This window comes from Artemia sp. Qi Xiang Cuo, chromosome 5 (genome assembly GCF_049724085.1).
Source record: "Artemia sp. Qi Xiang Cuo chromosome 5, ASM4972408v1, whole genome shotgun sequence".
Lineage (NCBI taxonomy): Eukaryota > Metazoa > Arthropoda > Branchiopoda > Anostraca > Artemiidae > Artemia > Artemia sp. Qi Xiang Cuo.
Window position 1 is genome coordinate 58,216,855 of NC_142798.1, and position 26,462 is coordinate 58,243,316.

General features: G+C 34.7%; 1 protein-coding gene across 1 annotated transcript in view; it reads left to right on the top strand.

The window, feature by feature from the left end:
* Positions 1-26,462, top strand: part of LOC148952317 (mitochondrial disaggregase-like) — a 98,995-nt gene that overhangs the window by 33,040 nt on the left and 39,493 nt on the right. Inside the window, exons 2-4 of the mRNA XM_089089760.1 lie at positions 4,579-4,725; positions 5,884-5,938; positions 9,931-10,121. Coding sequence (XP_088945886.1) covers positions 4,579-4,725; positions 5,884-5,938; positions 9,931-10,121 — 393 coding nt within the window. The remainder of the gene's footprint in view (positions 1-4,578; positions 4,726-5,883; positions 5,939-9,930; positions 10,122-26,462) is intronic.

A 26,462-nucleotide genomic window follows, 5' to 3' on the forward strand; every position in this document is an offset into this window, starting at 1 on the left:
CTGACAAAGGATGTTGATATAAAAGAATTATTCACTCTGACACTTATACTTTTTCGATTTTATCCGAAATATCCGATAAAGGATGTTGATAATGAATTTATTCACTCTGAAATTTAAATTTTGTCAATTTTATTTGATGTATCTGGCAAAGGATGTTGATAAAAAAAAAAATGTATTCACACTGACACTTAGAATTTTTCAGTTTTATCCTATGTGTCTGAGAAAAGGATGTTGATATAGAATTTAGTCACTTTGATACTTAGATTTTGTCAATTTTATCCGACATATCCGATTAAGGATATTGTTATAGCATTTATTCATTCTGAAATTTAGATTTTGTCAATTTTATCCAACATATCCGACAAAGGATGTTGATAATGAATTTATTCATTGTGAAATTCAGATTTTGTCAATTTTATCCTATGTATCCGAGAAAAGGATGTTGATATAGAATTTATTCACTCTGACACTTAGATTTTGTCAATTTTATCCGACATATCCGATAAAGGATGTTGTTAAAGCATTTATATATTCTGAAATTTAGATTTTGTCAATTTAATTTGATGTATCTGACAAAGGATGTTGATAGTAAAAAAAATTTTCACTCTGAAACTTATATTTTATCAAGTTTATTCGATTTACCTGGCAAAGGATTTTGTTAAAAAAATATTCACTCTGATACTTAGATTTTGTCAATTTTATCCGAGATATCCAACGAAAGAATGTTAATAATGAATTTATTCATTCTGAAATTTAGATTTTGTCACTTTTATCCGATTTATCTGCCAAAGGATGTTGATAAAAAAAATTTATTCACTTTAACACTTAGAATTTGTCAATTTTATCCTAGGTATCTGAGAAAAGGATGTTGATGTAGAATTTAGTCACTCTGATATTTAGATTATGTCAATTTTATCCGACATATCCGATAAAGGATGTTCTTAAAGCCTTTATTCATTCTGAAATTTAGATTTTGTCAATTTTATTTGATGTATTTGACAAAGGATGTTGATAAAAAAAATTATTCACTCTGACATTTATATTTTATCAATTTTATCCGACATATCCAATAAAGGATGTTGATAATGAATTTATTCATTCTGATACCTAGATTTTGTCAATGGTATCCCATGTGTCTGACAATAGATGTATGCAAATTCCTTTTCTTACATCTCCAATGTTTTAATAGAGATTCTAAGCGTTCGATAGGCTAGCTTAGCTTACTCTAAAAATAATGAACACATAACAATGTAATACTTTTAATGAAATAATGCTATGAAGAATATTAATACAAAAATATATTATGATACATTATTAATATCAATGATTAACTTTGGACATTTTGAATCTGTTCTATAAAATAGTTCACCTTGTTCTCTCTTGATATTGTAGCTATTGTCTTGTCTTAGTTCGTAATCAGTAGAATAATCATTATTTCGTTTTGAGTCATACACAGTTTTTACTGGTGTCTCATCAACAGGCTCAATATGCTTTTTGCCTTTGGTATTATTTGGTTCATTGACTGTTCGATCAATGGCAGTAACTTGTGCTGGTGCTTTGTTTTTCATCGATTCATCTTTATATTTCATAGTGATATTTTCTGACATTGCACTGTTTATTTTTCTGATAATTTCACTATCTATTCTTAAATTATGTTTACACAGGTAACAGTTTTGAAATAAAGACATTATATTGCCTAAGTTATTGACAGAAGAGTAGGTCTGTGTTTTATTGACCTTCAATTGAATACTAAGACACGAAAGCTGATAATTGGACGTACTAGTAGGTAGTGTGTTACCAGAAACAGTAGCAAGGAATTGTCCTATATCATCAATGAATATTTCTAATTTGGCATTCTCTTTGAGTAAAATCATCTCTGGAGATCTCATTGTACTTGTTTCATAGTTTAAATACTTCTCCTTGTCGACAATCAATGCTACAATAACCTTTTAATGTGAACACACTTTATTAAAATGCTCCATCTTCACTTTTTTTTTAGATATGACTTATGTGTTTGTCGTTCCACTGCGTAAAAAATATTGATTTAATACATGCAATAGACTAGATAGTGTCGATAATCGGACACAAAATACCAGTGGGAAAGCCACATCGTGTCTCTGACCAATCATAGATCCCAATTGTTAGAGCCGTAATAATATTTTGCCATTGATACGTACAAAAAAAAAAATAAAAAAAATTTTATGTAATGATTTCATAAAATAATATCAAGAGGATTTGTTTTTCCACTGCTCAGAGTGTAGAATGTGTTACTAAAAATTTTGTTTTTAATGGGCAACAAGTAAAGAAAAACCACATGGAATCAGGCAACCGAGTCTTTCAAACCCCTTAAAGCTCTTTTAACAGATACAAGAACTACTTATTTAACACAAAAACTTCGTTTTTAATGAGCACTAAGTAAAGAAAAACCACACGGAATCAAGCAAAAGAGTCTGTCAAACCCCTTAAAGATATTTAAAAATATACAAATACTGATTATTTAACACAAAAATTTCTTTTTTAATGGGCATAAAGTAAAGAAAAACCACACGGAATCAGACAACCGAGTCTCTCAAACCCCGTAAAGCTCTTTTAAAAGATACAAGAACTACTTATTTAACACAAAGATTTCGTTATTAATGAGCACTAAGTAAAGAAAAACCAAACGGAATCAGGCAACAGAGTGTCTCAAACCCCGTAAAGCTCTTTTAAAAGATACAAAAACTACTTATTTAATCTATAAAGTTTTTTTATAATGTTCACAAAATAAAGAATAACCAAACGGAATCAGTCAATAGAGTCTCTCAAACCCCGTAAAGCTCTTATAAAAGATATAAGAACTACTTATTTAACTCAAAAACTTTGTTTTTAATGGGTACCAAGGAAAGAAAAACCACACGGAAAAGCCCTTATAGTAGCATAGGAAGGAACATAAGCTCCTGGAATAGCATAGGAAGGGGACATAAACTCTTATAATAGCATGGGAGGGGACATAAGCCCTTAAAATAGCATGGGAATTCCTATACACGCAAGCAAATGACATGGGAATTCCTATACACGCAAGCAAATAACGTGAGAATTCCTATACACGCAATCAAATAACATGGGAATTCCTATACACGCAAGCAAATAACATGGGAATTCCTATACACGCAAGCAAAATAACGTGGGAATTCATATACACGCAAGCAAATAACATGGGAGTTCCTATACATGCAAGAAAATAACATGGGAATTCCTATACACGCAAGCAAATAACATGGGAATTCCTATACAAGCAAGCAAATAACATGGGAATTCCTATACACGCAAGCAAATAACATGGGAATTCCTATACAAGCAAGCAAATAACTTGTTAATTCCTATACAAGCAAGCAAATAACCTGGGAATTCCTATACAAGCAAGCAAAAAACAAGCGAATTCCTATACATGCAAGCAAATAACCTGGGAATTCCTATACAAGCAATCAAATAACATGTGAATTCCTATACATGCAAGCAAATAACATGGGAATTCCTATACACGCAAGCAAATAACATGGGAATTCCTATACATGCAAGCAAATAACAAGGGAATTCCTATACAAGCAAGCAAATAACATGGGAATTCCTATACAAGCAAGCAAATAACATGGGAATTACTATACAAGCAAGCAAATAACATGGGAATTCCTATACACGCAAGCAAATAACATGGGAATTCCTATACATGCAAGCAAATAACATGGGAATTCCTATACATGTAAGCAAATAACCTGGGAATTCCTATACACGCAACCAAATAACTTGGGAATTCCTATACATGCAAGAAAATAACTTGGGAATTCCTATACACGCAAGCAAATAACATGGGAATTCCTATACATGCAAGCAAATAACAAGGGAATTCCTAAACATGCAAGCAAATAACATGGGAATTCCTATACACGCAAGCAAATAACATAGTCACTCTCTTTGAAAAACCAAACCAGACTATACCCACCAAACCAGACTATACCCATCAAACCAGACTATACCCACCAATCCAGACTGTACCCACCAAACCATATTATACCCACCAAACCAGATTATACCCACCAAACCAAATCCATAGGTACATGCTCTGGAAAGTTGCCATGGAACGTAAAGGCCCAGAAACTTGTAGTTGACCCAGAAACTTGTCTGCTTGCATGTCTGGTTGGCCCGGAAACTTGTCTGGTAGGTTTTGTATAATTCCTTGTGCAATTGAAACTGTAGTGTATATTCTTGTGCAATTCCTTGTGCAATTGAAACTGTAGTGTAAATTCTTGTGCTCGTCAATGTGCTCGTCAAATCAGCACCTAGGATACTACTGTTGTATAAAACGAAGATTTGCTAATGTTTTATTCATAAGGATCTATAAGATCCTTAGACCCCACAAAGACTTAATGGCATGTAATTGTTCTTTTCTGTAAAATTTCCCAAAAAAATTATTTCCAGTTATTTTGTAAAATGCCATAGAAAAAAACAATACTGTGAAAGGTAGATGACCAGTTCCAAGGAACCTTATTATAGCCAATCTTAGGTTTTGTTTTTATGTTAATGTTATATTTTTTTTTCTAGGAAAATGTAATTCCTTTGAAACCCAAATGTCACCTCCTAAATCTTTCGATCAAGATGATTTCAAGGGAAAATCTATTCTTCTTGCATTTGGAATAATTGCAGCTTGTGCATCAAAAAAGGATGATGATAGAAAACAAATTAGTCACAGTAAGTCTTGCAGTAATTTTTATGAGTAAAAATTTGAGAATTTTCAAAAACATTCTTTATCCAAGGAACTTCCATGAAGAATTGAGTAATAGCGCGATATCTTAATGTAGAAATATTTTGTTTTTCTTTACCTATATCTTACGTCAAGAATACTGTAGAAGATAAATATATCCTAAAGTATCATGTCTTGTTTTTGCTTTCAAATTTGTTGCTTCTTGTATTATGGCCATGTTTGTTGGTTAGAATTATCGGTTTCTGAAAGGCAATCACCCTCTCGATAAGCTATTTTTCAGTCAGAAACATGGGCCTAGAAAAAGAAGTAGAGGCCAAAATCTCCCTAATCGAGGGTCGTCTTAACAAGAATAACAAGAATTCTATTCTTGGTACCGCATATAGTGTGACTCTGGATTAACGTTGAAATTTGACCACGAAGTTTTTCTGATTCTATTTTTTTCCCTATCTCTTTTTTTTCCTTTTCTATCTCTTTTCTTATTTCCTTTTCTATCTTCCTTTGAGAATGTTTGTTTTAAGGGTTCCTAGCTTATCTGCTAATTTCATTAAAACGTATAACTGACGAATCTATAGAATTAGTTGTATAAGAATTAGTATGTGTTATAATAGATAGACGGTCTTGCAGGAAATTCTCAATAATTCGTTCTACTGCAAACTATCCAGAAAATTTTCCCTTTTTGTGGAGTCGAGGTTTTACAGTTTTTCTTTAAAAAGTAAGTCTATAGTAAATATGTCTGCTCAGAGCAAGGTAAAAATCAATGGATCATATGTTTACTCAGAACACACCGTGCAGAATTGATATTTTTATGAGCTTATTTCCAAATATTGAATAAATCGTTTTCATAGATTGTTGATGTCCATGAAAATATGTCTTCTTAGAATAATTTAACAATAGGGACCTCCAAATCCAAAACCATAGAAGGGATGTTTTGAATGTACTCATGGGTGCGTGGTGGTAGCGGACGTTAGAGCTCAAATTCTTGCATCATTTACTGTTTTCAATAATTTTTACATGCATATGCCAGTTTTTTTTGCAGTTGTAAGAATGTACTGCTAGTGGTTTTTATTTCCTTCAAGTTTTCACCCTGTGAAAATACTGTTTTCGTTTTCCAAGCAACAGTTTGATTCTCTTTTCTTTCTTTTCAGGCGAATCAGCTCTTCTTCATGCCTGCCGCTCTGGTAATGTTGCTGATGTCAAGCGGTACGTAAAATTGACTCATCTTTAAGCGTTCATTTTAATACTTGATCTTTATTTCCGCGGACAATGAAATAAAGCCTCAAATCCTTGCTTAAGGTCCTCAAAAACTTCATTTTATGGCCAGAAAAATATGAAAAGCCCCAAGGCAATCGCTTTGGCAAATTTTTGCCCAATGTTTGTGTCCCAAAAAAACCCTGTGATTTTTCTTCACTACCTATATTTTCCGTTAATTCACCAGTCTAATGTTGTTTGACAGACTCAAAATAGGTTTCCCCTCACACATCTGATGAAGGTCGTCTTCACAAGTATAAAGAATGCAAAAGAAACTATTTTCTGCTGATAGTACTGGCAAAATTAGAAACAAAATATTGACGTTACAAACGTGTATGGATTAAAATCAAATTGAACATAAAATTATTTAATACTGGTTGAGTAAATCATGTAACTTTGCATTATTCATTAAACCTTGCAACTAGTTGGAATATTTTGGTTAAGTAACTATTTGACTTCTTTATTAAGCCCAATAGCAACTATACACATCAGTCTTAATTGAAATAGAATTGCCGAATATTTTAAACTGTCTAAAGCCAGATCGAATAAGAATTTATTATGATCGTTATTACCAGATCGAATTATTACCAGTTATTATTACCGGAATTATTACTAGTTATACAGATCGAATGAGAAGAATTATGTTTAGACTACAAAAGAGAAACAATAATTCCTGTCTAGCCCCTATTTTCATATCTATTTTTTCTATGTATTTATCGCTAACAGGAGGGCAGGCGGAGTAGTAAAGTTCATTTTAGGGTGATGGAATTCCCCCCTCTACATAGAGTGCTGTCCGAAAGCCAATATTGTCAGTCAGGTATGAAAAGGTAGTGTTTCCATAATTGTAAAAATTCAGGAGAGCAAAAAAACTTCACAACTTTTTTATTTCCCCTGTCATAACCGTTAAACAAAAACGGACTGATATGAAAAAAAAATTTCTGTTAATACTGAGCCAATCAAAAGCAAAAATTCAGTCTGAACAGTTGGCAAGGGAGATACGACCTTGTGAATCTAGAAAACAAGGAGATATGTCTTTTTGAATTATCATAAAAAAAAATTAAAAGCTAATCGTTTCGCTTATGAAATGCTTAAGAAGAATCAAAAAAGGAAAAAACAATTGGTACTCACCACATTTACTCGGCTTCTTCGCCAGCTATGCGCTCATGGTAAGACCATGACTCAGGAGGCGTAATGTGGCGTAATTTAAGGAGGTGCTTCTTTTTCAGTGGATTCAGCCGCAGTCTGTCATTATATAGGCGTAGAACAGCTTGCGGCTCTCTTCTGACTCTCTTAGTAAGGGAACGCCATTCCTGGTCAAAGTCAAGGATGTATTTGATGTTTCTATTATGATAACATAGGTGTCTTAGGCCCCGTACCTCAGGATCGCTGGCTTTTCTTGCGGGTCTGAGGGACTGAATGAAGTCGAGAGTCTTGTAATTCTTGATAAATTCATGATTATGGACCTTGTAGTTGTACTGTCTTGACAGGCTCTCTTGATTTGGCTCACAAGCTCGCACAGGAGGCACAGCTCCTCCTTCCGGATTCTTTTTTCCATACAGGCGTGCATGGAGTCGCATTCCATTTGCGTGTCTCCCGCAATCAATTTCTAATGGATAATAGTAACTTTATATTTGACAGTAAGCATGGCCAAGGCGTTAGAGAGGGTGTAGTTCATATTTTGGTAACCACAGTCGTCGGACCACAAGATAAGAACATTCTTTCTATCTGAATCTGTCGTTTCATGAAATCCACAGTAATACTCGTAAACTCGGAGCTAGTTATTTCACCTGAGTTTGATGTGGGGATCCTGATGTAACAATAGCCCTTTTGTGTATCTAGATCATAGAATGTAGAGTTGTTATGTCCAGTTTATTCCGGTAGTACATCATTCCAGCATTGCTCTTCGGAAGCTGTAAAAAAGTTTGTTGGTCTTGCATATAGACAATAGTAACATCGCTAGCTGTAGTCTTGTCTGCTTTTTTTGCATCATGTACTGTGTTTTTCAGTGCAAAAATGCTTATTCCATACTTCGTCGGTAAATGTTTCCTTTTTCATGTGCAACACAAGTATCACAGCATTCCTTCTTAGGTGAAAAAATCGAGATATTTTTCTGCTAAAAGGTGTCATCGAATAGCCTCACACTTAGTGGTTTCAAGTCTTTTGACGCAACTTTCCTTTTAGAATGCATAAACTTCCGATTTGGACTTAAGCAGAGTTCAAGATTTGGTTTAAAGTATTTGCCCTGTAGTAAGGGCTGGGAAGCTTTGACAAGTTGTCAAGGAATGTCTCAAGGAACTCTTTGTCAGAGCTGCTGAGCTTCTCCTTTCCACGATTCCTTCCCCGAACTATCTGATAAAGATGTGGGGATCTCTGGGTTTTATGTCCTGCCTGTACCTTTTCGCTCCAGTTTTGGACTTGTTTCTCTCCGAGCGAATACATATTTAGAAAAATGTTCTTATAAACACAGAAAGTTGCTCCAGACTGATCTTTTAAACTGTACTCAAAGGTTAGACTTCTTCTTGAACTGTCTTCCTGGGTTCGATCTCGTTTCGCGCTGCTCAAAGTGACAAGGCCGGCCATACAAGGGTTTTTCTGGCCTCCATCCATCGTCTAAAATCTACTATCAATTTTTTGTCTCTCTTCTTTAAATTTGCTGCAATGAAACATCGTGCTGATCAGGGATTTTGTCGAGCCACATATCGGCTTCAGTTTAACTCCTTCACGCTCAGTCTGTTTCCACTTACCATCTGTAAAAAAAATTCACCGCAAAGGCCTTCAATACAGACATATTTCACCTTTAATAGTGTCTCTTATCCTTAGTAAAATAACTGCACAAATAAACTTGACAAAATAATATTTATTCAAGATGGCGCTATTGGCATGTTGACTACGTACTTAATTTTGGTTCATACTTTCAGATTGAAAAAGGCAAATATTAACATCTAAAAACGTCAGTACTGAATGCTTTTTCTGGCCAATTTGCTACTTGAACGAAGGAGCACACAGCTATTAACAAAATGAATGCAGAACACCAATCTTTAAGGATCGAATGACAAGCTTCTGCTAGAAAAAAGTCTAAATGATGTTGTTTCAAAAGCCGTATTTTATGTATGGAACACTTTACCAGTCAAAAAGACCTATATCTAGATACGACTTTTTGAATCGTGTCCAAACGGCTGATTTAGATGCGTCGTTCTGATTGTGGTCACTAGATGTAACTTTGAGTCAAGCTAGATTTTTTCTCATGCGACCTGCTTACGTCTTTTTGAACGGAGAATGTGGTGGGCCAACTAACTCGTTTTACCAAAAATGGAGATACGACCTTTTGATAGCCGACTGACGATATTCTGCTGATCTTGGATTTGTTAATAGATCTGCCGCCGTGTGTGAAAACGAAAGAATTATGTTTCGTGACTGATATGCTGTACCACTTGGTTTCGACTTCAATTCGAAATTTTGCTAACTGCCTGATGATTAGTCACTTAATAATACGTATGGAAATATGACTAATTTTTCCCTCTGCAGGTCTGTCCTGTTTTTATCCAATTAGGCTGAGCATCGTTCTCAAATAAAAAGGGAAAGTAACTTTGTTAAAAACAACTTGTGCCTATCCACTGGATATTCCTACTCCGGTGTTCAAAGTTTTCCTTGATATGCTGTCTGACCCCCTTGTATGCATTTCTTATTTGATAACTAATTCAGGCGCTTACCCTTAATTATGGAAGAAAGCCTTGGTCAAACTGATAAAAAGAAGGTTCATGGCGAAGGCTCTAAAAGGTTTAGAGCTATTATTCTGATGGTCTTTCATTTTCCATCACTAGCAGTGAAATTTTTTGTCATTTTCTGTATCTTTACCTTGCTATCTACGTTTTATAGATTTTGATGGTCATTTTTATGCATTTTATCGTTATAATTGGATTGCTTGACTTGATTCTTTTATTTAGTTTGCTTAAAAGAGGTGTGAATCCAAATGTCCGTCATCCTCTTGGTTGGACTCCACTTCACGTAGCAGCGATGAACGGTTATTCTGACATTGTGAGACTTTTAGTTGAGGCCGGTGCGGACGCTGACGCTGGTGATGATTTCAGCAATCCATTCCAAATGGCACGCGAAAGGATGTCTCACTCTGTTCATGGTAATTTGGCCGTGTTTGATTTTACAACTATTTCTACTTAGGTTTTAATGTGTTGCCAAATATGGGTTTTTCATTTTTTTTTTAAAGCAAAACAAAAATGAACTAAAATTGACGTTTTGATGGTTTCATCCTCTCTCTTTGTGGTTCTTGGCGTTTACCCCGCCGGTGATTACCTCCCCCCCCCCGTAAAATACCCCCCCCCCCGTGGAAAAAGTGCTATCCAAAAGTTGGAATTATATTTGAGCTTTGCTTTTTTAATGTATGTAGGGAGAAGGAATTTTGGTACTAGTGTATTATGCGCCACTCACCCAAGTTTAAGTTGTGTAAAATTCGAGAACAAACCGGTTTTTTGTTAGTTTCTTCGTTACTTTAGAAACAAATTTGTGCTATAGATATGCACATTAGGGGGGGGGGGGGGTAAAGTATAGCGGGTCTGCATGCAAAGTGTGTTTGGTACAATTATTCTGTTTATTAGATAGATAGATAAATAAGTGTATTTTAAAACCAAATATACGGCCATAAACGCAGTAAAATAACATAAATGAATATAGTGAATGGAGCGGGGTTGTGGTGGTGGTGGGGGGGTGTTTTAACCCCCCGGAAAATACCCCAAATCGGACCCCCCCCCATGAAAAATACCCCCGCAGAAAATACCCCCTCCTTAGAAAATACCATCGCAGAAAATACCCTCCCCCCCTCTGGAAAACAAGGTTTCTAAATTTTAAACTTATGTTTGAGTTTTTTTTTTAGTTTCGTTGAAAAGTGCTAAGGACCGGGAGAAAGAGGAATTTAAACACCAGAAGTATTTTAAAAACTTAGAAAAAAAACACGAATCCATTTGTGTTGAAAAGACTTCCATATGAACTTCTGCAATTTTTGGCTGTAGCGGGTGCCAAATTAAAAAAAAAAAATCCCAGTATAAAGTAAATGTAAAGTTTCATTTAAGAGTTTTTTCCAAGTGTTAAATTTTTTTTTTTTTTAAATGACTGTTTTTCCGATTATTAAGTACTATTATTAGGTTAATGTAGTGTTTCATTTAAGTGTTTTATGATGATCACTGATCAAAGTTTTATGTTATTTGTGCCTTTCATTTATGTTATTTTGCTGTGTTCATGGCCGTATAATTTGGCTTTAAAATACACTTATTTATCTATCTAATATGCGGAATAATTGAACCTAACAAATATTGCATGCAGAACCGCTATACTTTACCCCCTCCCCCCTAATGTTCAAATATATAGCCCAAATTTATTTCTAAAGTGACGGAGAAACTAACGAAAAAACGTTCTCGAATTTTACACAGAGCAAACTTGAGTGAGTGGCGCATAATACACAATTACCAAAATTCTTTCCCCCTACGGAAATTAAAAAAAAGAAGACTCAAATAAAATTCTCAAATTTGGAAAGCCTTATTTTCCACGGGGGGGGTATTTTCCGGGGGGAGTATTTCCCAGGGGGGTATTTTCCGGCTGGGATTTTCTGCCGGGGGTATTTTCCGAGGGGGGGGGGGTAAATGCCGGCCACCCTTTTTTCCCTCTATTTCTCTCTCTCTCTCTCTTCTTTTTTAAAATTATGTTAAGTTAGTTTCGTGTTTCCCTTGAAGCTTAATGCTCCCATTTAAACTCAAATGTTTATAAAGATTAAATACCGATTTTTATACAAAAAAGGGGAAGAAACGGATGCAATATTAACTTGTGACCATTATAAACTTGAAATACGATTGTGTTATTATCTATTGGTTATCTGTGGGTGATGTTTCTACATTTGGCTTGATCCAAGCTGGGGTAATTTCGTTTCTGATGCTAGTTTGGTAAGCAAAACAGAATGAATTCTCTCGAATTACAACTAGCTGTTGCTGTGTTCCCATGTGTTGCTTCCATTTGGTATTTTCTTTCGTTAGAGTCGACTTTATAAATGGAAGCTTCCATGTAAGATGGGTTGTGATGATGGTGATGATTTATTTCAACCCTCTGTGTAAAAACGAATGGACTTAGAGGTATACAGAGAACAAAAATGAAATAGGAATGAAGGTACTGACGAAAAACGCTCGAGGGAAAACTAACAAATCCGAGAACAAATCTCAAGTGCTTAAATGCACAGTTAAGTATAGAGTCAACATTAGTTTATCTACGCTTATATCAGTTACTAGACTATAGTGGAAACTGGAGAAAATTGCTACAAAAATGAAAGGATAAAGATTGAATTATCTTACGCTCGGACATTGTAGAAAATCTCCATAGAGGGATCAAAAACAAGACGCGTGTAGTAAAAGAAAAAGCAAAAAACGAATATCGCTGAGGTGAGAAATGGAATAAGCAAGTCTGGAGGCTGCATATGTCAAAAGTTCAAGTTAAATATGATCCCTTCGACACCCCTGAAAAATGTTAGTAAGTTAGCGTAATATTTGTACAATGGGCATCGGTTTTGACAAATGGACTAGATTTCTGTTTCACTGCTTGTTTTTTGAGCTTTGAAAATTTATTTTCGTCAGACACAATTTCGTTCGCTTGTACAGGTGTACATACTCGTAAGAACAGAGTATGTACGTATTACCAAGCCGACATTTGACTTGTTAGGTTTTCTTTAGAATAGAATAGAATTAATTGACGCTTAAAGCCTATAGGCCATGGCACAATATATAAAACAAAGAAAAATTACACAGAAATTACATAAATCCCAACAAAATCCTACAGAAAACATAGCTCTATGATCCATCGCGAGACGGAAAAATTGTGTCCAACTTCTGACACCCCTAAAACATTCATTCGCAAACACTCTCACCAACCAGTCAACATCAAAGTCGTCCCTACCAAACACTTCAATTATCCAATCAGTTTCCTGGTCCTGTAAAATCCTTTCAACTTATTCACTTGCTTGGTCCCTCATATCCTCAATCCCTAAACCATCCCAAAAATGAAACCATCCCCCCAAAAAATGACTTAATCTATATTGATCCAATATACTTTTGTATAATAACTTGGTATGGCCACCCCTTACCTGAGCAATACTTCAACATTACAAAAAAAAAAAAAACAAAAAAAAACGGCTTCATCATCCGTACCCTAGGCGTCCCTAAAAATTTTCCCCAAAGCCTAACTATGTTAATTGGCCTACGAAACCTAAAAAAAGAAAGGTAAATCACCTCCAATTACCAGACTATTTGTATGCTTAATTATCCTTAGCCACCTCTTATAATATCCTAATTGCACTGTTTCTGGCCTATCTTCCTTTTCATACCCCCAAACCTTAGATCCGTAGTGCATAACACCTACAATCTTATCCCTGAAAACCTCTGTAACTACTTCTTTTTAATATCCCTAAGCTGACTTCTTAATACCATATTACAGCATACCTTACTTTTTTTCATTCCTAATTGCTTAATGGCTACTAATTAAATTTTTTTTCATCTTAAACTTAACTCCTAAATATGTCCATTCCACCACTGACATAACCCTTCTACCCTTAAAGCCAAGTTTAACATCCTCCTCAAGTCTACCACATTTACGGAATGCTAACTCTACGGTTTTACTCACATTAAGTTCTAACGTTTTCTTATCCAAATAATCTCCTATACTATTAAATAATTTCTGAAAGTTCCTTTGTTAATCTGCAACCAAAACTATGTCATTTTCGCACAACATCATGCAAATGGATACAATATCTAAACTCACCAACGGCGCCTCCTTGTCTCTCATTAACGCCACTACCTAGTTTATAAACAGGGCGAATAATTTTGGCGACAATGTTCAACCCTGTTTATTACCTTTATATCATCAAACTATCCTTGAAACCTGCCTACCAAATCTCAAACCCACTCTAGAAAACCTATACATTTGAACTAAAGCTAAAACAAACGGGATCAGAAAACCTATCTCTAACAAATATTAATAGACACCAAACATCCATTAATAGAAAGCTACAAACAGAATCAAAAGCTCCTTTAATATCTCGTCTAACCGTAGTTTAAAGCTCCTTTAATATCTAAAGCATTATCAAAAGCTCTTTTAATATCTAGTCTAACCTTAGTCTTAAGTCTAGCACCTTAAAAAATAACTTCGGTATACTATTCTCAAAATGAATTCCTTGATAATTAATATGATGAGACTTATCTCTCTTCTTTAATAATGGTATCATAACTGACAAACTCCACTCAATTCAGGCTACTTACACGAACTTACCAAAGCTGGAAATAAACTAATCAAAATTGTAGCAAAATACTTCCACATTTTCATCAGGATCCCATCTCTCCCCGGTGCAGATCCCACCTTCTTAGGCTTCAGGGCTTTACCAATCTCCTCATGCTTAATTGGCGAGAGAAGTTCTTAATTCTTCTCTCTGAGGGGGGTAGCACGCCTGTTGGCTTAAATTCTGTGATAGATCCTCCAGTCCACCATCCTTCGTGTTATCCAGTGATTCAAGGTAATCGGGCCAGGTATCAGCTCCACGTATTTGCTCTGTTGTAGGACGGTTAACAGGTCTTTGTACTAGTTGCCAGAACTGTTTTTGTTTCTTTGTTACATAATTTTTCTCAATTTCTAAATTCCTGACTGTATCTTGTTCCTTCTTATTACTTCGAAGCGTCTGTTTGTATTCCCTACGCTTCGGTCGATATACCAGATACGTAGATTCCCCGATATTGTTTTTCAGCTTCCCTATTGCTTCCACCGCTTTCATTTTTTTCCCTGCACGTTCATAATCAAAACAACCCCTTCTCCTTCGTATTTTTCGCTATTCCTTTATTTACTAAACTACAAGTCTCTAAATTTTCTATTATCTAGCATAATTGTTCTAAACTTTTATCTACTTGGCCATTCTCTATGATTCTTTGGGTTCCTTCAATTTCATCTCAACTAAACTTTCTCCTAGCCACTTAACTACCATATCCTCCCCAATTTTATCTACATAAATTATTTTCTTAATTCAACTAGATCTATTCTTATCAGAAATATTCCCCTCGTTCTTATTAATAGCCCCTTCAGCCGATAAATCCTAAATCCGCTACAGTTGGCTGATGGTCAAACCCAACAACTCCCAGAACTCCTAAGTCCCAACATGCCGACCAAAGGCTTTCATCAACTAAAATATAATCAATAACACTGGGACTCTCAACCCCAAAACATGTTAAATCCCGCCTATCTTCATCCTTTTCCAACCTCCCATTTAAAATTACTAACTTCTCAATTCCACAAGAATCTGAAAGTTTAGTTCCAACTATTCTTCATCCGCGACCGGTCCTTACTTGCCCTTTTTCCATACATATTCAAATTTCCTTGCATATTCTCATCATTCCTATAGTCCAGGGGCCAAGACCTAAAAATGTGACACCTCCATGACACATCTATTTCACGCAATCTGATAGCAGTTTTTAGTCATATCAAACCCGCTGATTACGATTATACCCGGGAATAGTTACCTCCGAGGGGTGCTTGACCCTTAAAAATGACCTGAAATATTAAATAGTACTATCTATTGAGTTTCACTTGCAGCTCAATACGTTTCGGTCCTTTTAGCTGCAACTTAACGTAACTGAGCAAAAATGTAAGCAAATTAGTGATAAAAAAAAAAAAAAAAAAAAAAAAAAAAAAAAAAAAATTGAATAAACTGTCATAATTAGTCTATTGAGAAATCGTTTATAATCCTTATTGGATATAGATCATAAAATGAAAATATATTAATAGATAATAAAATCAAAATTAGTTATCAGAATCCAACACACATGCACCTCCACAACTACATAGCAAGCTACAATTTTTTATTCCTTCACAGCCACAACTCCATATTCAGTCTTTCATCTTTTTCAGACTGTCTTTTCATGAAGAGCACCATGCACTTTTGATGGTACTTAGACTCAAGTCTCACTAATGGAGCATCTTTACACCTCATCCACAATTGAGGTTCCAAATCTTTCAGTCTTTCTACCTGCTTCTGAATATTATTCTGCCTTTCTAGAGTTGTTATCTGCTTTACATTCATTTTCTTTTTTTTTGTGCTGCCTTTTAAGCTACAAAAAAGACAGCATGACTTGTATTCAAAGTTACCTTTATGTGAGTTACTGTCTCTACGTAGTGTTTGCGTCCTTTTAGTTGACAAACACTGTGATTGAGTTTGATTAGAAGACTCCTGATGACTTTTGCAGGAATAGAATTTCTGGCGGCATACTCTGTGCCAGAACAATCTGTTTTAGAAAAGTTAGGCTTTGTAAAACTTTTTCTCAATGCCCTGTAGCCAAATGTACATGAACAGTTTGATGCCAATAAGGAAATCACATGTTGAATGTCTGTAACTTTATGGAAAGGAGCACTTCGCGTTTCCTGACACAATAGGCATGATTCTGGTTTAAATACTGCATTCTTTGGACTGTGCATCAGCTTCAGGTTTTTTGAAGCAAGTTGATCCATTCTTCTGAAATAAATCTCATTTTAATACTACTGGAGTAGTTCAAATCTTATCCTGTTACATGAAATTGTAAGGTCACAATTTATGAAGAGAGAAGAATGTAACAGAAAAAGATATTTTGTAATGCTAGATTCAAACATTCTTGCCATTTTTCAGGATACTAAGCCCCTTTTTTTACCATGTAGTGCCACTTGACAGAAATCAATTTTTGTTTAAAAAAGGAAAAGATTTGAATAAGATTTTACAGATTTATGAAAAAAGCTCAAAACAGATATGATTATTATAATTGGATAGAGTATTGATTTTTGAATTTAATGGTGTGTTTATTTCTTAGGCTGAGTTCCAACCCACCTACCAGGGTAAGTTATCACAGTAAGCTCACAACCTGCAGAATAACATGGTAACAAGGGACCATGAGGTGACACCACTAGATTAATCTTAATAAAAACATCACAATACAGAATTAAACAAGATTTCATCAGAATTTGCTGTTTTTGTGGAAGCAAATAAGTGAATTAAATACTTAATCTTGATATATTCAATCTTGTAACATGTATGCACTTGTATGCACTGTAACTCCAATACAATATTCTTGCTTTACAGTTAATCTCTGGTATTCCCAAGAAATTGCAAATATTAACCAGAGAAGTTAATATTATACCATGATTTTACTGCATTAACTTTGGTCAAAATATCAATTTCGTCTGAAATTTCTTAGCAACAACAATTTAGTAGCAAGTGACCTGTGTCCTAAAGTAATCAAACAGTGCATTAAGTGTATAACATCAACAGTAATTGTGTCCTAAAGACTTGTATTCAAAAATTTCTCCATGCATGTTGCTGTCTGCAAAGTATTTGCATTGTTTTAATTGACAAGCAATGTGATATAGTTTGGTCAGAAGACTCCTGGTAACTTTTGCAGGACTAGAACTTCTGGCAGCACACTCTGTGCTGGAACAGGCCTGTTTCAGAGAAATGGAGCTTTTTTTAAAATTTTTGCAATGTTCTGTAACAAAATATACAAGAGCAATTTGGTGATAAGAAGGAAATAACACATGAAATGTATATGAATTTATGTAAAGGACCACTTCCAGTTTGCTTACACAATAGGCATAGTTATGGTTGAAATAATGTGTGCTTTGGACAATGCATTAACTTCAGGCCTGTTGAAGCTAGTTAATCCATCCTTTTTAAAGAACTCAAAAGTTAAAATACTGTTAGAGCAGAATAAATCTTTTGTCCCTTACCTGATATTGCAAGGATTTACTTTATAAATAAAATTAAACAGAGAAATATACTATAAAATGCAACATTAGATTGTAATAATATAACTATAGATTCAAATGGATCTACTTTTGATTACTAGTATATTTGAAATGGTTACTGTTATGTATAGTTAAAATGATTTAAGCTAATGAAAATCCTCCAAAGAAATTTTTAGACAAATCTAATGGTTAACAATCCACATTCTATGTGGTATAATAGAGATTCTATAGTGCACTGTGGAAACAGTGATTAGCAATCCAAATACTGATTGTCTTATTTTACTTCTTGTATGTGTGATGCTCCAAAATAAAATAGGAAAATGAAACTTTCAGTGATGGGTTTACAATCTAAAGTATGACTTGGGAAGACATTTTGAAGTATCTACCTCCACTTCTTCTCCCACTGGAGGGTCCTGGCCTTTAATGACCTTTAAAAATCTGTGTTTTACAAAAGTGAAACCTTGCTAAATAGATCTTCTGCTTAAAATGAAGTACAACAAAATTGTTTTCAGTTTCACAACTTTGTTCAGTCCCAATTTATAAGGTTTTAAAGATATGCAAATACATTTCCTAAATTTTTAAAAAAAAACAACAGTGATAAGGCTTAAAATTCTACTCAAATGACAGGAATTGCATTTCCGGAACTAAAGCCAGAGAAAAAGAAACTGATAACTGACAATTAAGGTAAAATGTTGTTTTGTCAAAATTTCAATATTTATAGACCTGTCATGTAGACAAATTTCAGAACACTCTAGAGGGAGAAGGAGTGGAAGTAGGTACTTCAAAATACCTTCCCGGGACATTCTTTAGTCTGTAGACCCATTCCTGAAAGGGTAAATATTTACCAAATCATATTATTGAATTATGAATAAAGTAAATATACCACTTGATGCCTTTTTTTATGCTCTTTACAAATATAATAATCATTTTTGTCGGAAATGAATTTTAGCCCCTACCCTTATATATACCAATTCAGGGTATATATTTGGGTCAATATCTACAAAATCATATTATTGAGGTAGGACAGAAGTGAATACACCATTTCATGCCTTTTTTTATGCTGATTACAAATATAATAAGCATTTCTATTGGAAATGAGTTTCAGCCCCCCCCCCTATATAGGCCAATTCCGGGTTAGGTTAGGTTAGGTATATCCAGTATAGGGGGGGGGGGGGCTGAAACTCAATTCCGTTAGAAAATATTATTATATTCATAATAAGCATAAAAAAAAGGAATAGAATGTTGTATTAAATTTATTCCTAAATCAATAATATGTTTTCGTATATATTGACCTATATTTGCACATTAGGGGGGTGGGGGAAAGTTTATACTTACCTCTCATTTACATTAGAAATAAAATTTACCCCCACCCCCCTAATCTGCAAATATATACCCTGAATTGTATAAACAGGGGGGGGGGAGGGTAAAATCAATTTCTGACAAAAATGATTATTATATTTGTAAAAAGCCTAAACAAAGGCATGGAATGGTATATTCACTTAATTTGAAACTCAATAGGCCTAATATGATTTGGTAAATATTGACCAAAAAAGGCACTAAAAGAGCATTTTGAGCCTTTCTTGATCCTTGATATAACTTCAAATAATGTAGTCACAATAAAAATTGTGCTTTGAAAACTTAGACCCAAAGAAATCAATAAGCTAAAGAGCCAAAACTAAGGTAGATAATTTCTGTCAAAATTTACATTGCCTGTCTCTTAAAAAAACCTCCCAAGGGTATAGCCTAGTTTGGCCTATATTAGGCTACACCCTAAATTCAGTCCTGATTATCTCATATTCCTGCCTAACTGCTATTTGACAGGATAGAAAAAAACTCATCTATAACTCTGTCTATTGTTGAAAAGAAACGAGTTCCGAAAAGAAAAAGGACTGATAATTTCCTATTTAAGAAAAAGCCTAAGACTGATATAGCCTAGAGGGTTCTGAACCTGTTAATAGTTCCTTTAAATTCGATGGTTAAGGAGTAATCATACTTTTTTCTTCGGAATTCAATACTCTCTATCCAAATATAATGATTATTCCAAATACTAATTTTCTGTAACAACTTTAAATTCTTCTTCTATTTAACACCAGGCGGGCTTTTCAGTAGTACTATTTATCCCTGTTCCGTTTGCTTCACTCTGTGGGGTACAGAGCTACTGGATTGATTGCTTAATATTTGTTAGATATATTTAGATATCTTTCAGCAGATCTTTTGACCCTAAGAGTTCAAATATAGGATGATTGATGTCGATTTCTATGCTCTGTGTGCAGGCATAGCTTGCTAGGCTCTTGGTTGATAGTGAGATTTTGTGGTGTTTGATGTATTTTAACAGTTTACAAAGCAAGGTATGTTGTGCAGACGTCAGCATATTACATTCAAATAGGCAATGGTCAATTGTTTCATTATTCATATTACAAAGCCTGCAAAGAGGGGACAGGGGAATTGAACCACTTGAATTAGAAAGCTTATATGAGAATGCAAGGAAATTTAGTCCATTTGTTCCAGAACGAATTCTATGATAAATTTTAGAAAGATACTTATTGGGAAAGGGGAAAAGGATAGGATTAATCTTATTAAAATTAATATCTGATAGCCTCCATCGGTACATATCTCTAATTGGGATTGGTCTCCCACTTGGCTGGTCAATATTTATAGCATTTTTTGCTATTTCATCAACCTGATGATTACCACTTATGCCAGAGTGGCTAGGAATGTACTGAAAGTAATTTTTTATGCCACTTGAAGCAAGATTATCAATAATACTGTGACAATGATAAGTGTAAATGTTCAACTTATATTGAGGAGCTGAGGCCAGCAACTCAAGGCTTTATAAAGCGTCGGAATATATGATAATATTATTCGAACTTTCAATCAAAGGTTGGTTTTGCTTAAGGTGTTCTAATGCCATGATTATGGCATTTAACTCAGCAGACAATATAGATAAATTATTAAATAATCTCTCGCCCATTGTAATTTTCAGGTGAGGAAGGAAAACACCACTTGCAACCTTCTCATTCATTTTTGACCCATCAACAAATATTTGGAAGTGATTTTTATAGGTAATTGTATTAAGTTCTGCAAATTTTTTCTGGACAAAAGCAATGGGGGTTAAATCTTTATTCCATTTTGAAAATTCAGTATTTATTATGGGAAATGACCAATTCCATGGAGGGGGTTGGGGGAAAGTAGGTGCAATAGACTTTGCTGGTACAGGGAACTTCTTTTGAATATTGGCATACTCATCTGCAATACCTCTATACATGGCTGGATTTCTTAACCAATTATGTAATGTGTGTGAGCTATTTGATTAAATTTTTGTAAGATGTTTTATCAAGAGAAAGCTACGTCTCTCACTTATTGTTGTTAATCCACTCTCCATAAGAAGAAACTTTTTGCTTGTGGGTTTCCTAATACCAAATATGAGACGTATTATATCATTTTTTATTGTTTCAATTTTTTGTATCTGTGTCTTTGCACATTCACCATATACAATGAGCCCATAGTCAATATGGGGTCTTATATGTGATTTATAAAACTGGAGTAAGGTTTTCTCCTTACAACCCCAGGGTGTGGAAAGAAGTCTTTTTAGTATATTTGCTTTTCTATAACATTTTTTTATTGTGTTTGAAATGTGGAGGTGGAAATTAAGTTTTTGGTCAAGCATGAGACCTAGGTAATTAATATTATTATCTTCTGGAATAGTTGTTTTATTCAGAGTTAGTTTTGCATTAACATGGTTTCGCTTCCGGTGAAATTGGATTATTTTTGGCTTGGTAGGTGCAATGGCTAAATCTGAATATTGAGAGAATTTTTCAAATTGGAAAAGTGACTTTTGCAGATTTGACTGTGCTATCTGAAAGGTGTTGCCAGATGACCATAGCACCAGATCATCAGTACATTGTAGATTCGGGTGGGGGAGGCTCATGTCCCAGAGATATAGGGCAAAAAGGAGGCAACTGAGGACTGCTCCCTGAGGTAGGCCTTTGGATATTGTCTTTTGGGGTGAAGAGGCTGAACCAACACAAACAATGAAACTTCGCACTTCTATGAAGGATTTAATAAAGGATACTATCTTAGGAGGTACTCCAAGGTTTGCAAGTTTATTTAAAAGTATTTGGTGGTTCACATTGTCATAAGCTCCTTCAAAATCTAGGAAAGCTGCCACTAGGATATTATTTTTTGAGAAAGATTCATTTATTGCATTTGTTAGCAAAATGAAAGCATCTGTTGAGGAGTGGTATTTCCTGAATCCAGTTTGAGTGTGTGGGATCATGTTATTTTTCTCAACAAACCAGAGGAGTCTGTGATAAATCATTTTCTCCATTATTTTCCCCATCACAGGTGTAATCATTATGGGCCTATAAGACTCAGGGTTATCTTTTGGTTTATTTTTCTTTAGGATTGGTAGGAGGGACGAACATTTCCATATATTGGGGAACCTAGAAGATGCCCAAGCGTGATTATAACAATTTAGCAGTTCTTGTTTGTATGAAGGTGTGAGATTCTTTATCCATGTAGGGTGTATATTGTCATAGCTACTGCTAGTTTTGGACCTAATATGATGTATTGCATTATTCAATTTCCTGGATTGAAAATGGATTAGTTATGTACTCGGATCCTGGGCGTGGTTGGTAACTAGGGTTCATAGGAATTGTGGACAGTTTGCTTTGATTATTTGATGTTAGCTTATTAACAAAAAGAGTTGCAAATAGTTTAGCCTTTTCATTATCATTGTCATAATGGGTATTATTATGTATAAGCTCATACAGGAGTGGGTTGGGAGAAGTCTTTTCCCCACATATGTGGCTTATGACTTTATGTATAATTGGCTCATTTGTTTCTTTGGAGAGATTATTTGCAATATTATTCCAGTATTTATATTTAGCATCTATTATAGTCCTTTTTAGATTAGATTCTGCTTGTAATTTTTTTAAATATGTAGTAGGTGATGGTTTTTTTTATAAATTCTGTCCTAGCTGTCTTTTTTATCCTCCATTTATTTAGGCACTCATTTGTCTACCATGCTTTAGGAATTTGTTTAGGGAATGTTTTCTTAGGTGTTGTCCTGGCGATAGCATGATTAGCTGAATTTATTAGTAAAGATGTCAATGCTTCAGCATGTGTGTCAACTGTTGTGTTAGAAATGCATGAACTTTGGGTGAAACTTGTAATTTCATCATTTAGCTTATTTTGGAAAATAGACCAATTTGCTTTAGTGTAGATATATTTGGATGTATGAGATGAAGTTTCAGCAGGTTCATTTAGGGAGCAAACTATAGCAAAGTGGTCTGTACATAGACTATCAATTTTATTTATGTAAATTTTGTTCAAAAAATTTAAAGACACAATTTGTAGGTCAATTGTGGAGAAATTGCCACTTTTGGGGTTGAAATAAGTATTCAGGTTTGGAGGAGTAGCAGCAGCTAATTCATTATTATTTGAAGTCATATGCTCAATCAATTTACCAGCTTTATTTGCTGGTTTATTCCCCCACAAAAGGCTGTGGGCATTGAAATCTCCACAAATAATGATATTTTTTAACATATTAGAATTATTTATATAATTAAAGAAATCCTTGGCATCTGTAGTTTGGCCATTAGGGTTATAAAAGCTTATTATGTAGGTTTTTAAATTATTCAGCCAAACACTTATACCAATGACATCAACATCATTTTCAAAATCTGGAAAATTGATGCCACAAAATTTTATATTATTATTAACTAATAAAGCTACACCACCTCCTTTTCTCTCTGAAGATCTATCCTTTCTCAGGATAGTATATCCCAGAGACTTAATTTGTTGATTTTGGGTTAAATGAGTTTCCTGGAGGCAAGCAATATTAATGGAATTATTATTCATAAATGATATTAGTTCATTTAGCTTATTTTCTGTGAGTGATCTTACATTCCATTGGAGTATTGATAAATGTTGTGTTGTTGATTTATTCTTCATATGACTGTGTATCAATGTTCAGCTTTGTTAAAAGTAAAGCAAGATCTTCTTTTGCTTTAATGAGCATATCATCTGGGATGTAGATTTTTGCCAATTCTTCAATAATTCTTGTTTTCTGTAGTTGATGTATGTTCATGGCCTGAACTGCATTACAGTTTAGAATGAATAAGTATATATTTGGGGATTGCATTTTTGGTAGTGCATCCTGTTTGTTGGTTAAGGGATTGATTCCTGGTAGTGATTCTGGTTTGTTTCTTCTTGGGAGGGAGGGCCAGGCTGGCCTCATCTCACCGGACAAGGAGGCTTGTTGGCTTGGTGATTCCTTCTGATAGGGATTTGAGCTAGGGGGCTTAGAAGATGGTGTAATTTTGAGTGTATTATTGAAGATAGGAATAATTTTTCTGGGATATCAATTTTATCCTTCAGTGTGAATAAGAAGGATCTACTAGTTTTTAGGCCATTAGAGTTAGGTTTTCCAAGTTGGGTAACATCCTCAACTGGGGTTGTGTTTCCAGCCCTATCTGAAAGCCCTTCTTTTAACTCCTGAGTATATATCTCTGGGGGAACATTATAAACTACTATTTTTGTTGGTGATTGTTTTGGGTTCCAATTAGATTCAATAATTGGGGTATTCAGAAGGGATTTAAGGTTAATTATTGTATCTGCTGATTTCTGATCTTCTACAGCTATTAGTAGAGATCCATCACGGTTAATGTTAAGAGAGAACATTGATTTTAGCAATTTAAAAATTGCAACCCTTTTTGCAGTGATAATTTTTATTTCAAAGGGGGTAGTGAGAGTAATTTTAATGTAAATTCCTAAGTTTTTGGAGGGAGAATCTTGGGCAGGGAGAGGGGAAATGCTTTTAATTGGGGAGATTTTTTTTCTTTTTTTAGAACTTCTAGAGAGGACCTCTTGAAACCCATTATCATCATTTATGGTTACATTAGCCCCTACACTTATCATTGTCCTATTCTCCGAATTGGAGCTATCATTAAAACTTTGAGATAGGGTGCTTGACCAGCCAGGATGGTTATCTTTCACTATGACACTTTCACTGGAATTTGATTTGGGATCTGGGGGGACTTTTTTTTTTGGAGGACTTCTAATCATTGCCTATTGGAAAAAGCTTTAAACACAAAATAAAACTAAAACAAGGAGGGAAAATAGAAGATATCAAAGCGTCTGCACTATACTATGGGGAGGATAAACACCACAGTATAGCCCTGAGGATGACTTGAGCAGAATAGGTTTGGTACAACTGCTGATTAGAAGAGATAATAATCACAAGAAAATATATTTCGATTTTCTTATAAGGTTGCTATTGTTGTTGACTTTAAAACTTTATTTGTTGACCATTATTTCTCTTTCTTCTTTAAATTGCACGCGTCGCATAAGCCTTAAACAGATAGCGTTACAAACTTGAAAAAACTGTAAACAAAACTCTCGAGATAGTTTTTTCCTAATATTTCAGGTCATTTTTAAGGGTCAAGCAACCCTCTGAGGAACCTTTTTCCAGGTATTATCGTAATCAGCGTGTTTGATATGACTAGAAACTGCTTTCAAATTGCGTGAAACAGATGTGTCATGACGACCTGAAAATAAGCATCTTTTTGTCTATTGGCTCCCGTACTACTACCATCTTCCGTTTCCTCAGCTAGTGATGGATCAATCCACTTCACCAAAATCTCGCTTGTATATGCTTTGAATTCACCTAAAAGTATACACTTGTAATCTTTATACAACCTCTTATTACTTATTCAATAAAAAGGAAAATTCCAACTGAAAGTATGGGGAAACATTTCAACTCAAAATGAACAGAAATTGTTACGTATATGGTGAGGTTTTTCCTCTCCTCAATACCTCGCTCTTTACGCTAAAGTTTAGCTTTATTTCCAATTATTTAAGAATGAATCCTGAAACACAAGGGCTGATTAATTAAAATAATGAGGTTTTTAAAAAGTTTCAAAAACAACTTTAGCGCAAAGAGTGAGGTATTGAGAAGGGGGCAACCCCCCTCATACACGTAATAATTTCTGTTCGTTTTAAGTTTTAATGTTGCTTCTTACTTTCAGTTGAAAAAATTGTTTTTTTTATTCAATTTCTGATCGTTTTTTAGATGATGTCGGGGAATATGGCTCCCCCTCCATAGGAAATTCCCTTCTCCCATGGAAAGATTTTCTCACGTAGCCCCTCCCCCCAGAAAAATATGTATATACTTCCTAATAACCAATACTAGCCTATATGTAAACAATTGGCTAAGTTCATAGCTTGCCGCCCTTCCTCCGGGGACTGTAGGGGGTCAAGTCATCCTAAAAAATATAGTTATGAGATGTTTTGACTATGCTGAACAAAATGGCTATCTCAAAATTTTGATCGGGTAAATTTTGGGAAAAAGGGGATATGGGAAGGGGGCTAGCTGCCCTCCAATATTTTTAGCATCTTAAAAAGGGCATTAGAACTTTTTATCTCCGATCAAATGAGCCCTCTCTGGATCTTTTATGTTCACTGTTTCGATACGATCACCCCGGGGGAAAACAAAGAAATAAACACGCAAACGTGATTTTACCGTAACGTGATTTTAAACCTTTACCGTAACGTTCTCTGATATTCTAAATGTGATGGTGTGATTTCCATTAAGATCACTTGGTGATTTGTGGGTGCTACCCCCTTTTTCAAAAATTGTGCAAATTTGCTCAGGCTCGTAACTATTAAGGGATAACAT